This window comes from Anolis carolinensis, chromosome 1 (assembly GCF_035594765.1).
Source record: "Anolis carolinensis isolate JA03-04 chromosome 1, rAnoCar3.1.pri, whole genome shotgun sequence".
In the NCBI taxonomy this organism is placed as follows: domain Eukaryota; kingdom Metazoa; phylum Chordata; class Lepidosauria; order Squamata; family Dactyloidae; genus Anolis; species Anolis carolinensis.
Window position 1 is genome coordinate 307389086 of NC_085841.1, and position 12975 is coordinate 307402060.

A 12975-nucleotide genomic window follows, 5' to 3' on the forward strand; every position below is an offset into this window, starting at 1 on the left:
CCGGGCAGCCCACATCATATTAAAAATATACATAAAAATATTTTAAAAAACGTAACTAAACAAGTATTAGAGGTTCAATGATCCTTAAAAACTTTCCATATCATTAAACGTTAAAAGTTAAAATTAGTCTAAAATTCCCATTCTTTTGAATGCATTTCTAGAGTTATGTACTTGTAATTGTGACATAGGGGCTACGTACAGACTGTGAAAGTCCCAAATCAACACTTAGCTGGAACCAGCTGCTGCAGTCGATGGTGGTCTGTTTCCCTGTCACTTGGGAAGCAACTGATTGCTGTTCCTACTCCTGCTTATATGAGTAATATTTAGTGCAAAGAGGAATTGCAATGGGATCATGTTTCTACCTGTTGTGCCAGATATCATTAATATGAGAAAGTAGAAATGGCAGCCTTCTGCTTCCTGCGACCCCCATTGATCACAGCAGCTGGTGCCCAATAAGTAAGGATGGTCAATACAGAATCTATGACATTGGCCAGTACACATTTTGGTGTCTCAAATGTTAGATCTGTTTCTGGATGTATTTGACCTGCTGATTCCAAAAATGGTATCAGTTTTCCCCTATCAGCTCTAATTTCTGAGATATAAAACATATGCCATCTTCCAGTCTTCATCTGCTTCTCCATAGAAAATCATGATAACCATATCTAAGAAACTAGAGCTAAAACGGTCTATCCAATGCACTTAATCAGTGCCGCAAATAACCCCAGGAAGAGGTTTATAAATCAAGACTCCAAGAAAAAAAAAGTTGGGCTGTGTTATCTACTTGTTATAAGTGTCCCACAGGATTCTGACCAAAATAAAATACATTTGTGAAAAAGATATGTGTGCCCTTTCATCTCTAGCAGTGATGCACATGAATGCTCTTTTGGAGGTTTAAAAAAACAAACAAACCCTGTTCCTCTTGGAATAGTAACAGTTATGGCAGGAAAAAAGAGTGACAGGCAATGAAGCCAAGCCATTCGCCTTGCATTTATTATATAATATGCAATTCATTCTAAATGGGGGTATCACTAGGCTAGCATAAGTTTTCATTTTTAAACATAACTTTGCTGTTATCTAAAAGCACCTGGAGAAGCTTAGGGCAAAGAGATCCTAAAAGCGTACGTGAAAAATAATTACATTTTTCTTTCCTTCAAAATAAGAGAATGGATATGCATAATTTCATTGAACATTTAAAGGGGTCTTTGTCCTGAAACTGTTCTGGTTAGTTAAGAATTACCGTATATAATCGAGTATAAGCTGACCCTAATATAAGCCGAGGCACCTAATTTTACCACAAAAAGTGGGGAAACTTATTGACTCGAGTATAAGCCAAGGGTGGAAAATGCAGCAGCTACTGGTAAATTTCAAAATGAAAATAGATCCCAATGAAATTATATTGAGGCATCGGTAGGTTAAAGGTTTTTCAATATTTACCATATTTCAAAGAAAAACAGTAAACTAGCTCTGTAAGTGGAAAGGTAGGGCCAACGAAAACAATATGGTATTAACAATAACATATTATTATTATTATTATTATTATTATTATTATTATTATTATTATTATTAACAACAACAACAACAACAACAACAACTTCATTTGTACCCTGTCCTATCTTCCCTGGGGACTCAGGCCAGCTTCCAACATAGTAACAGGCAAACATTCAGTGCCTATATAAACAATGCAGAGCTAGATATAGATCTATAATTATATAAACTAATTTCACATATGCATTCACCCTGAAACGTTTGCAAATCCTCTCTCTATATATGTGCATTTCTCTCCAGCAATATTTGCAAGCCCTATATATTTATGTTTATATCTATCTAGAAATCTGTGTGTGTGTGTGTGTGTGTGTGTTCATTTCCCCTGCAATATTTGCAAGCCCTACATATCTATATTCATATATATATATATATAGACATCTCTCTCTCTCTCTCTCTCTCTCTATATATATATATATATATATATATATATATATATATAATTATATCTGTATAGGATTTGCAAAGACTTGCAAACACATGAGGTGAAAATTCATATATAAAATAATGTATACGCACAGATACAGATATACAGGTACATTAAAATCTCTAGATATCTACATGTTTATAGGATTTGCAAAGACTTGCAAATATATGAGGGGAAAATTCATATATAAAATTAATGTAGATAGATAGATAGATAGATAGATAGATAGATAGATAGATAGAAATATAAAGGTACATAGGGATTGCAAAAGCTTGCAGGGGGAAATGGCTATATATCTGTAGCAGAGATTAACAAATATTTCAGGGGAAAATGCTTCTATAAGATGTATGTGTATGTTTGTGTGTGCGTGTGTGTGTGTGTGTGTGTGTGTGTGTGTGTGTGTGTGTGTGTTCTTCCTGACTTGCAAGGGCTTCATTCCCTTTTCAAAATATTCCCTTGGTTAAGAGTGAGGGAAGCTTTGGAAAAGAAAACACTGATAAGGGAGGGTAAGATGAGCGATAAATATATCATATATTGCAAGCAACAGCCTCCAGGCTCCCTTGCCGGCTTGAACTTGACCCTATTATAAGCCGGGGGAGGCTTTTTTAGCTCATAAATAAGGGCTGAAAAACTCGGCTTATCTTTGAGTATATACAGTGGCTTCATTTTGGCTTCATGATAGAGAATCTTTTGTTATTGGGTGACTTCCAGTCATTTCTGACTTATGCCCCCAGAAAAATGAACCTATCACAGGGTTTGAAAGTCCAAGTGTAATTGTGTTCTCTTTAATGGAAAATAATTCTTCTGATGAAACTACATATTTGTATTGTTTTTCAACAATGTTTTGGAACAAATTATTCTTAAACGTTATAAATTTAGATGTTCATACCAAGATTGAAATTCTATGAATTTCTACTCCCTGATATTTTGACAGTTGTTACTGTTGTTATTTCTTCAGCATTCTATAAAAAATTAAAGGCTTTAAAAAAAAAACCAACAACAACAACACTGAAAATGCCAACATGATAAAATATAACAAAGAAATGCTAAAAACTAGTGAATGCATCCAGCAGCTAACCACCAAGATGTCAAGGGGATTAAAATAACAAAGGTCTTTAAAGGTCTGAGAAATCAGAAAAGTATTTTTGTAGCACTGGAAATGTTAGTGTGAGGTAAACTTACGGATAATATTCCATAAGAAATAACCACCAGTGAAAAGACCCCCTCTTTAGTAGCCACCTTCCTAACTTCAGAGAAAGGGAAAAGGGCCTCCATAGATGAGCATAAAAAATAGGCACACATGGGACAGAGATATGCATTCAGTGAATGTGGATCCTGTGCTTTCAAAAATATTTTGTGAAGTCAGTAAAATGAGGATATCATTTGGTCCAAAAACATAGGTGAGGTAGGAAGCACTGCATTTTAGACACCCAGATATCTAAAAGGCAGCAATTTAACAAATGATTTTCCAATCCAATAAAATTGTTCTTTGGACCAATCTGATATTTCTGTGTCTTCCTAGTTGATGTAAACTCCCATATCTTGAAAAGCTATGTGGCTATTAGCCATGTTGGCTAGAGAATTCTTAGAAGTTGTAAGCCAAAAGGATAGTTTTTAACATCTGTGCAACCCCTGTGATGTAGTTCATATGTGGTGGCTGCTCATAGTGCAGTTCCACAATAAAGCCTTTTTATGAACAGCTTTCCATAAGGTTTAGAGTCTGAGGTTAAATATATGCAGCCAAAGAGCTACATTGCTGTAGTTAAATGGGTGTAAACCATGTATAGAAACTTTTGTTTATTCATTACATGAAGCAATGGCTATGCAACTGAAAGTGAACATCTACTTTTAACATATGAACCAGATTTCTGTTGTCAAAGTTGTTAGATATCTAAAACAAATAATAATTCAACAATGTCAAGCTCCATGGTGTGTGTGTTTTGGGGTAACTAGCTATACCTTTATTTCCCAATGTTCTTAACAATTGCTCTCATGTCTTACTCCCTTAGTGGTGGTTTATTTCTTCATTACTCCTACTTTACACTCAAACCATCAGGTGCAAAATCTCAAATTAGGTTGAAGCTTTTAGAGTCACAGTACTGATCTCTGGACCAACTCCCTGAAAGTGTAATAGCAGCTCCAGATGTAGAGGGAAATTAATGAAATCAAGCCCACAATTTGTGGCTAACTAATTACAAGAAGTGGTAATTGTGGAAATACATTTCCCTACATGTAATCCCTGCCCTCAGTTTTGCACTTGTGCCCTCTCTCACCTTCCTTTCCATTGAACTGAATAATGGAAAAGGCTTCTGTTGAAACAACAACTGCTGTGCTTTCAAGTCTTGCAATTAACTGAAAAGTTGCTTTGTTTGGTGTCATTCAGGAGAAAATGCTTGCTGGGTGCCCTACTGCGGTAAGGCCATTGCTAAAGTACCAGCGACTGATATCAATTCCTCTAAAAGAGGTTTATAGATCATTGTACCTGTAATTTGGAAAAATAACACAATGAACTGTCTCTCAATAGGACAGAGCACCAAAGAAAAGAAAATGTCCTTTGCTAATTATCACTGTTAGCGATCTCTGTACTGTCCCACGAGCACAATAAATCACAGCCTGTTTCCTTATGGCCAAAATCTATGAAGAAAGTTCTGAAGCTCAGTGATGATAATCAAGTCTGGCTCACTACCAGAAGCAGAAATCCTGCTGTTGTTGACAAAACCCTCTTGCCCATTATACTGTGTAACTCTATTTTTGTTCCTGGGTTATAAATGTCATTTCCTAATTGATTCTATCATAAAAATATGGAAAAGGTTTATTAAACTGTAAAAATTGTTTTTGTGGGACATCCGGCAACGTATTTTGCGATAGTTTGTCAATGAATATCAGATAGAGTCTTAACCAATTCAACATAGTTTGTGACAGCCACAAAAATGAAGCTTCTGAGGTATAACAACTACTTTCAATGTAAGTGAAGCATGGTTAAACAGGGAATAACACTTTCAAACCAGGGACAGAAAATGTTTCAAATTCTGTTACATACGGTAGTGTTATGGCCACCTTTGGATGTTTAGCAGAACATGGCAATAAGATACCTTGCCTCTCTTAATTCTGCTCTCTGAGAGATTAAATCCATCTAAATTCACCAACTAAGGTTATGTCTCTTGGTTAATTTGGAACTTGAGACTTTGCTGATTCCCTTGGCAACACTCTGTACCATTGATTTGAGCCAATGGCATCTGCTCTGATATTTTTTCTGGGTCACCTTGTTGTAAAGAACTCTGGGGTGCTATATTTAGATGGCTTTAGTCTGTTCAAGAAGGAAGATCCAGGAAGCTGATGCTGAGGAATTGCTGTTGCACATAGTGGCCAGGAACATTGATTTCAATGTTCACTGGTATGAATCTGCTGTATGAATTAATGCTATTTGCATGGTTAACCATGAAGGAGATGCTACCCACTACATCACCCGTGCAGAGTTACTGTAAGGTGACTCTGTGTATCCAAGGAAGGGCATGAGTACACAACTCAGGATCGACTTCACATACATGGACTACCATGTGGAATTATACAGTACTTTTCTTAGGTATGGAAAAGGGAAGAGATGGACTCCCATTCCTCTCGCATTCAAGAAACACTGGTGGCTGAGCTACTGAGTGAACCTACTCAAGTGAGTCAATTTATAGTGGAAAAGTATGGAGTAAACTCATCCATCCCAGCACCTTCCACTGATGTTGGGCAACAACAATATCCCAGGCATAGGGTTATGGAACTGGAAGGTTAGTCTATCTGGAGGGTTTCAGGTTGGAGGAGGGCTGTAGCAGGCTTTATCTTCAAATGAGAGTCAAGGAGACATATATTTGCATATATTTTGCCCCCCCCCCCCATCATTTTTGAAATGAAGAATGTTTGAATGAAATTCATCCCTGTTGTAATGGTCCTTTGCATCAGCAGTGTTGCTATGGATTTAGCCTTCTCTCAAAAGGATACTCCAAGAGACATAGGAGCTCAAGATACCCTTCATCTTTATTGTTCAGAATACATGAGTCATGTTCTGCAGCCCATATATATAGGGCTTTCAAGATGCTACATTGTGTTTCTAGGCCAGAATGTGTATAAGTTATCATAAGGAAGATGTTCAACATTTTTGTTTAATGCCTGCATCTGTAATCAATTCAGGCTCAGAAGGCAGAGTTGCACATAGAGTACTTTTGTATACAGTGAACATGCATCTGTCTGCTCTGGCTGGAATTGGTGGTAGCATTCCTTTGGCTGTATATTTGTTAGCTCATTAGCTTGTACACTCAGCTGCATTCAACTACACAAACCTTGTGTTGCCATCCAGTAGTACGGTCAACTCTCCATGTTTAGATTTTTACCATGAATACCAATGTGGGATCTCAGAAGAGTTTGTCAGCAAGAGCTGTGAAAATGTTATATTTGGATTATATCTCCCAGAATCCCCTAACACAGTGATTCTCAACCTGGGGTCCCCAGATGTTTTTGGACTACAACTCCCAGAATTCCCAGCCAATTTACCAGCCATTGGGATTTCTGGGAGTTGAAGGCCAAAAACATCTGGGGACCCAGGTTGAGAACCACTGCGCAGGCTGCTGATCATACTTCCTGGAAATTCTGGAAGTTGTAAGTTGAAAAAGTAACTTCTTGAAGCCTGTGGCTAGGGGCAACATATCCTGAAAGCCAAACAGTCATGTCAGGGCAAAACTTCTTATAAAGAGAAATTGGATGTAGTTGGGTAATACTTCTAAGAAAATGATTCTTATTAATGAAGCCCTTATATTGGGTGTTTGTTGATTTCAACATCTGGATGTTTATTGGTTGCCTTACAGTGTGTAACATATGTCTTGGCTGTCTCAAGTCATTTAGCATGTCATCCTGGGAAGAGTTAGTCATTTATGAATGCATACTGTGTTCTAACATTAATTTAAAAGAAGGGGGAAGGCAATACTATCAACTTTTCCCAGATGCATGTGCCAGTCTGCAAAAGACGATCGGGCCATTAATGCCAGGCTGGCAAGCAATCCCTTTTTGACCTCATCAAACAAACAGATGAGACAAATATCAGTTTAATATGCTCAGGCTGTCAGGTTGCTGAGACCATTAACCCTGTGTCATGAAAAGACCATCTGCCTGGATGAGGAAGGAAAGGGGGAGGCCCATTTAGAGCAAATTAAACCTCTACGCATGCCACAGAGATGGCATCAGGGACCTCACAGCTCCAGACTGTGGTTAAAATCTATATTTATTGTGCAGATGACAAAATACCCTAAAGATGACAAATCTCACCTGATCTTGGAGGCTAAGCAGAGTCAACCCTTGTAACTACTTGGATGGGAGACTGTCAACAAATACCAGGTGCTGTCGGCTATGTTTTACAGGAAGGAACTGGCAAAACTATATTTAAGACAACCTGGTAAAAATTATGCTGTTGCCATAAATTGATAAGTAACATAAAGACACATTAGTATTTCATGGTTTCCAGATTCACACATTAGTTCACTACACTGCTACTATTTTTGAGTCCCACACTGGGAGAAAGGTGAGCTAATCAAAGAAAGAAAGAGAGGGACGAAGAGGAAGGGGGGGAGGATCAAAGTGCCTCACCCCAATTTTCAGGGTTCTTTCACAAAGAATAAGACACATTACTAAACAAAAGCAAACGTGCATTGCCCCCAAATACACCCCAGCACCATCTAACATGTGTGCAGGGCATTTTCATGATGTTTTGGGTGCTCATGGGCTTCTGAGTGTTCCTTATATAAGAAAATCCTATGACATTCATAAGATTGTCATAAGTCAACTGGAAACTTGAAAACACGTATAGACACACATAGGCCATTTTAGGGACAGAGGAGACCTTTTTAGCAATAGGAAGTGTTGTGAGTCCATTCCCTCTCATGCCCTGTGTTACAAAAAGTTCTCTCAGGGAGCTAATATGGCACCAAAAACACAAGTAAATCCCTTTATGCCATTTGGAGGCAAAATTATAATATAGTGGTTTGACTATAACTGAAGACGATGGTTCAAATCCCTACCCAGCTATGGAAATCCACTGGACGATCTTAGGTGAGTTAGATTCCCTCAGCCTCTGAGGAAGGTAAAAGCAACCCCTTTCTGAACACATCTTGCCAAGAAAACCCCATGATAGGTTCACCATAGGGTTGTTATAAATCAGAAATGACCTGAAGACACACAACAACAACAACAACAACAACAACAACAACAACAACAACAACAACGCCACAAAAACTCATGTAAGCCAGCCTCCTGCTGTCTGTCAGGACTATCTATCTATATGCCTTACAGCCCTTGGATGATTTGCACTTCTGTATCCCATAAGCAGTGAAGCAGGGACATCCTCTAAAAATAATGCTGCTTACAAAGCATTATAGAAAAACATCTGCAGGTGAGCTCTACCACAGCTGCAGGGAATTGAAAAAAGGAAGCATTACCCACTCAGTCACATAAATTACTTATTTTTGTTTGACAGTAGTTATAAGAAGCTTAATTGAGTTTTTATGCACCTTACAGCTTGCTGTTTGGCTGTTTCACCAGGGATAATTGATGCTCATACCTGCTGTGGACTCCATCTTGTTATTAAATAAGACATTGAAGCAGGGATTGCAGATACATTATCTCAGTTGTGAAGTGATCATGTGAGTTAATAGGTGTCATGACCCATGGGCCTTGTAGTCCTGCTCAGGACATTGTAATTCCTGATGAAGATGAAAACTTGGGTTTTTTACCTTCCCAGTCTGAACTGGATTCCTCTCTGCCGGATCTTTCCCAGGCAGATCTGGGAACCTTGCACCTGCAAGAAAGTTGTCTCCCAGAAGTATGTCAAACAAGCCCAGAGCCTACTTCTCCCGTATTCTTGCGCCGGGAGTTTTGTAAACAACAGAGAAGTTTGGATTCAGCTTCGCGCAGGAGTGCGCGGATTGCAGCTAAGAATGTGGCCAATTAAGACTGCTTCTCGTGAGAATCTTTGGGGAGTCTCACATCTGGTCTCAGAGTTAGCTTTCGGTTCTGATTCCCAGAGAACTGCTTCGGCGGGAAGCTAGACTCTATTTAGGTGTTTTACCCGCGTAGTAACTTCGCGGAGTCAATTCGTCAGCCTACGGAGCGAGTTGTGTCTGGACAGCGCGCTCCGATCCAAGCCTCGCTCCTGCTCAAGCCTTGCCTTGCTATCCAGCCTTCGCCTTGCTTCCCAGCCTTTGTTTATCTACGGACTTTGCCTTGTTTCCCAGGACCAATCCTTGCCTTGTTCCACGGATTTTACCAAGTTATTCCACGGACCTTGTTCTTGTTCCTAGTTACCTTGTTCCACGTTTTAAGCCTTGTTTCAAGTATCAAGTTATTTCCTAGCCTCGCTCAAGTTTCATGGACTAAAGGACCTTGTCATCTCCCCTCACTTTGCTTGTCAAAGTGAGTGTTTCGGTTATTGGATTACAACTTTGGACCTTAATATTTCATATTGGACATTATTTCTTTGGACTAATTTTGACCTTTCCTGAAAGGTCTGCTTCTGGACTATCTTTTACATTTGCTTTTACTAACTTTATATATTTCCTTAATAAAGATATTAGATAGATTCTGGCCTCTGCGTATGGTTATTGGTGCTCTGTAGCCTGGGTCGTGACAATAGGTGTCTTTCCCCTCAAATATGTGAATGGTGACTGGGAAAGAGACAAATCCATGATTTATAGCCATGCTTGTCTTTCCTAATTGATACAATGCTTAGATAGTTATTGAAGTACTATGTAAGATGAAGCTCCAGGTCATGACATGGATATACAGTACACTAGAAGTTATATATGAGATAATCTACCAGGGAGTCTAAGTCATTCTGTGTGAGTGGTTCAAAATTGAGGATTTGATTCCCACCCCACTCCAAGCCACAATTTCAATAATTCCAGTGCTGTTTCCCCATTACATCTTTCAGTGAGATAATGGGGAAAGTTACTTTTTTTTTTTTACTATTATGCTCAGAATCTTCAGGCAACATGTTAAAAAACAGTTATTATTCCAAGGTCTGCTGATCAAGACTAAATCAGAATGGCTTAGCAATTAGAGATGCTGTAAGATCTCAGATCCTTCTGTCACTGTCACATAAGGAGCTTCATTGGTGCATCAAACACATTTTCATTACTTGCTACACTAGAATTTAAAACAGCGAAACTCTGGGGAATATGAAACTGAAATATCTATCATCACCACCTTAATTTCTGCTTACCTTTTGAATGCTGAATGTGTCAAATGCAATATTTCAGTTTATACTTTTACATTGGGTTTCAAAAATGAGCAAAGAAGGAGGCAGGTTTTCCTATACTGATGTTATTTTTTCTCTTCTCTCCCACCTCCCTTTCCCATCTCCCATCTTTAGAAATGGAAGATGAAAGGCAGCTTCATCCAGCACTTTGTCAGTGGCCTATGCTTGGAAAGCCAGTCCAGCAGACTAGTGACCAACATCTGCCAGTCAGATATACCAGGCCAACAGTGGGAGCTGCTCCAAGCCACATGATGGTTGCCCAGCAATTTCTCCAGTGCTTTTGCATGAGACTTTGGGAACGGAAGGGGTTAGGGTGGGGAATGGAGTTTAAACCTTAAGTATTTTGATTGTGATCCTCAGCCAATAACCATTTCAGTTGAAATGACAGTGTTCTTGAATTCATTAATGAAGCACTCCATGGTGTATGGAAACATCACCGGAACTGGCCCATTTGTAACCCATGTTTTCCCCACTGTGAATACACTATAGGACACTCAATAGCAGCTCAGAGTTGGAGAATGGGACATCCCAGTAGCCAAGACTTTAGTGTGAGTCAGAATGTTTGACAGTTCTTCTCTTCTCTTGCTTTCTCTCCAGGGAAATTTGTGGTCTCTGGACCCATGGAGTTGTGGCAGTTGGTGTCTGTGACAACGCTTAATGTGAACTCCTGGTGGATTTGCTTGACTTCATTGTCTTTCAGACATGCCATCCCTTCTCATTTTGCATGTGTGTTGTACAAAATGCTTTATGGGAAAGCAGGCAAAATTAGTCATGCCTAAGTTATTGGGAATTGCATCTTTGGCAGGGAAATGCAAGGCTTAGAGCCTGGGGGCTTTGTTGATCTGCTTTTGTTTCTAAGTTTGTTTCTTCATTGAAGTATGTTAATGTAATTCTTTGCAGAAATATGGATCCTTGTGTTTCCCTGGCTGAAAATAGGGCTATGGTATAGCAGTGGGAAAGTTAAAGCCAACCCTTAGGGGATAAATGATTTGATTTTTTTAAAGAGCTTGACTCCTGAAGTACAAATGTTGTTTGAAATTACATAAACAAAAAGTCCCTGTGTGTTTTTATACAAAAAATAAGTGTTTCTAGTTGTGTATTGTGTATGTATCTTGTTTCTTTTTCCCTTGCATTTCTTCCATTTCAAAATCAACGTTCACAAAATTAATGGCTAATCTCTGAAAGATCAGTTATTGGAGGTCACACTTGAGACTGACAAATGTGATATAGCAGCTGCTAGGAACCATCCATTAAGTCCCATTCTGTAAGGCATTCTGTGACATTGTGCTGACAGCCTGTGTTAAAAGTGTTAATGCTTTGTGAACTAAGCAAAGAGACTTGGAGAGGTCTGGAGAGAACAGGTATCACTTTACTCCAGTGAAGAAATTAGTCCACTTGCAGACATACATGTGCAATTTTAAAGACTAAAAGTGTCATCATATCCAACTGAAATTGTCATCATGTTCAACCCATCTTAACAAATCAATTGCAAAGCTATTTATTTCTCAAGATGAAGGAACTACTGTGCAGTCCGTTCCAGAGAAACATTCCTCTTCTTGAAAGCTTCTTATCAATTTAGGCCTGAGGTAAGGCCATCATTGTGTGTATTTCCTCCTTTGAGTGCAGAACACAAACTTGCACACCACTTGCTGACTGGTTCATGATCCCTATGAATCTCCCAGAAGGCAAAGGGAAAATTTAGAGAAAGCACATCTGCTGGAAGAAAGGGTGTTATTACTTTGCAACCGCTGGAGTTTGTACTTGTAGCGACACAAGCTTGAAAATAAGCCCTACTGAACTTAATGGAATTTACTTCTGCATAAATGTGCATGGGATCACATTACACATCAAGTTCATGACAGTGTTCAGATTATCTATGACACTGCATATGTTATCTGCATCTCAACTCAATCTTGACATGCAGACTAACCGGAAAACCTGATGGCAGGCCAGCATGCATTCAGGTGCTGTGATAAAGCAGCATCCAAAATAAGCCTCTCCAAAATTAGATGGTCCTGTCGTGAGCACCATGGTTTGAAATTGCATCTGAATGCAAGCAAAAGTCTTGATGGTTAAGTGATCTCTGAGCCTCATATTTCTGAAATGCTCCATTGTTTGCCAATAACACAGGTTACCTATGCTGATGAAGGTGCCTGTGTGCTGGCACTAGGGCCTCATTCGGGCCTTCGAAATAAGGGTTGACTAAACATATAAGGAAGAGAAGGTTCTAGCTTCATTCTTCCATGTCAGTACTCACAAGTAAAGCAGTGAGCTGGAAGTTGGGAGCCTGTTATATGTATAGAGGTTCTCTATGTGACTCAAATTCCTAGAAAAACAGGATTCCATGCACACAGAAAGCTCCCTAGCTGAGACTCATTGCCTTTCATATGTACAAACCAAGATTGATGGTTTTATTTCACATGTGTAGCTAACTCTTATCTAGAATGTCTGAACTGTACATTATATTGCCCTGAGAAGTTTGCCACATCAGTTTCTCCAGTCCTTTCAGAACACATCTTATACTAATGGTCTTCTCTACTAATCAAAATCAAAAATGACATCAAAGACATTCAAAATATGTCCAGCAACACATTTGTCAGCAAGCCAACTTCAGTTGCTGATGGTCCACTCAAACTCGCATAATCTCTCTGTAAAAAATTTGTTCATTTGGATCTAGTTTAGGTTCTAATTTTATTCAGTAGCCTTCTAGGCAATAATA

At 38.9% G+C, this 12975-nt stretch overlaps 1 protein-coding gene across 1 annotated transcript in view; it reads left to right on the plus strand.

Annotated features, from left to right (window-relative positions):
- Nucleotides 1–11353, plus strand: part of galnt16 (polypeptide N-acetylgalactosaminyltransferase 16) — a 246567-nt gene extending 235214 nt beyond the window's left edge. Inside the window, exon 15 of the mRNA XM_008118139.3 lies at nt 10371–11353. Coding sequence (XP_008116346.2) covers nt 10371–10508 — 138 coding nt within the window. The 3' untranslated portion in view covers nt 10509–11353. The remainder of the gene's footprint in view (nt 1–10370) is intronic.
- The last annotated feature ends 1622 nt before the right edge of the window (nt 11354–12975 follow it).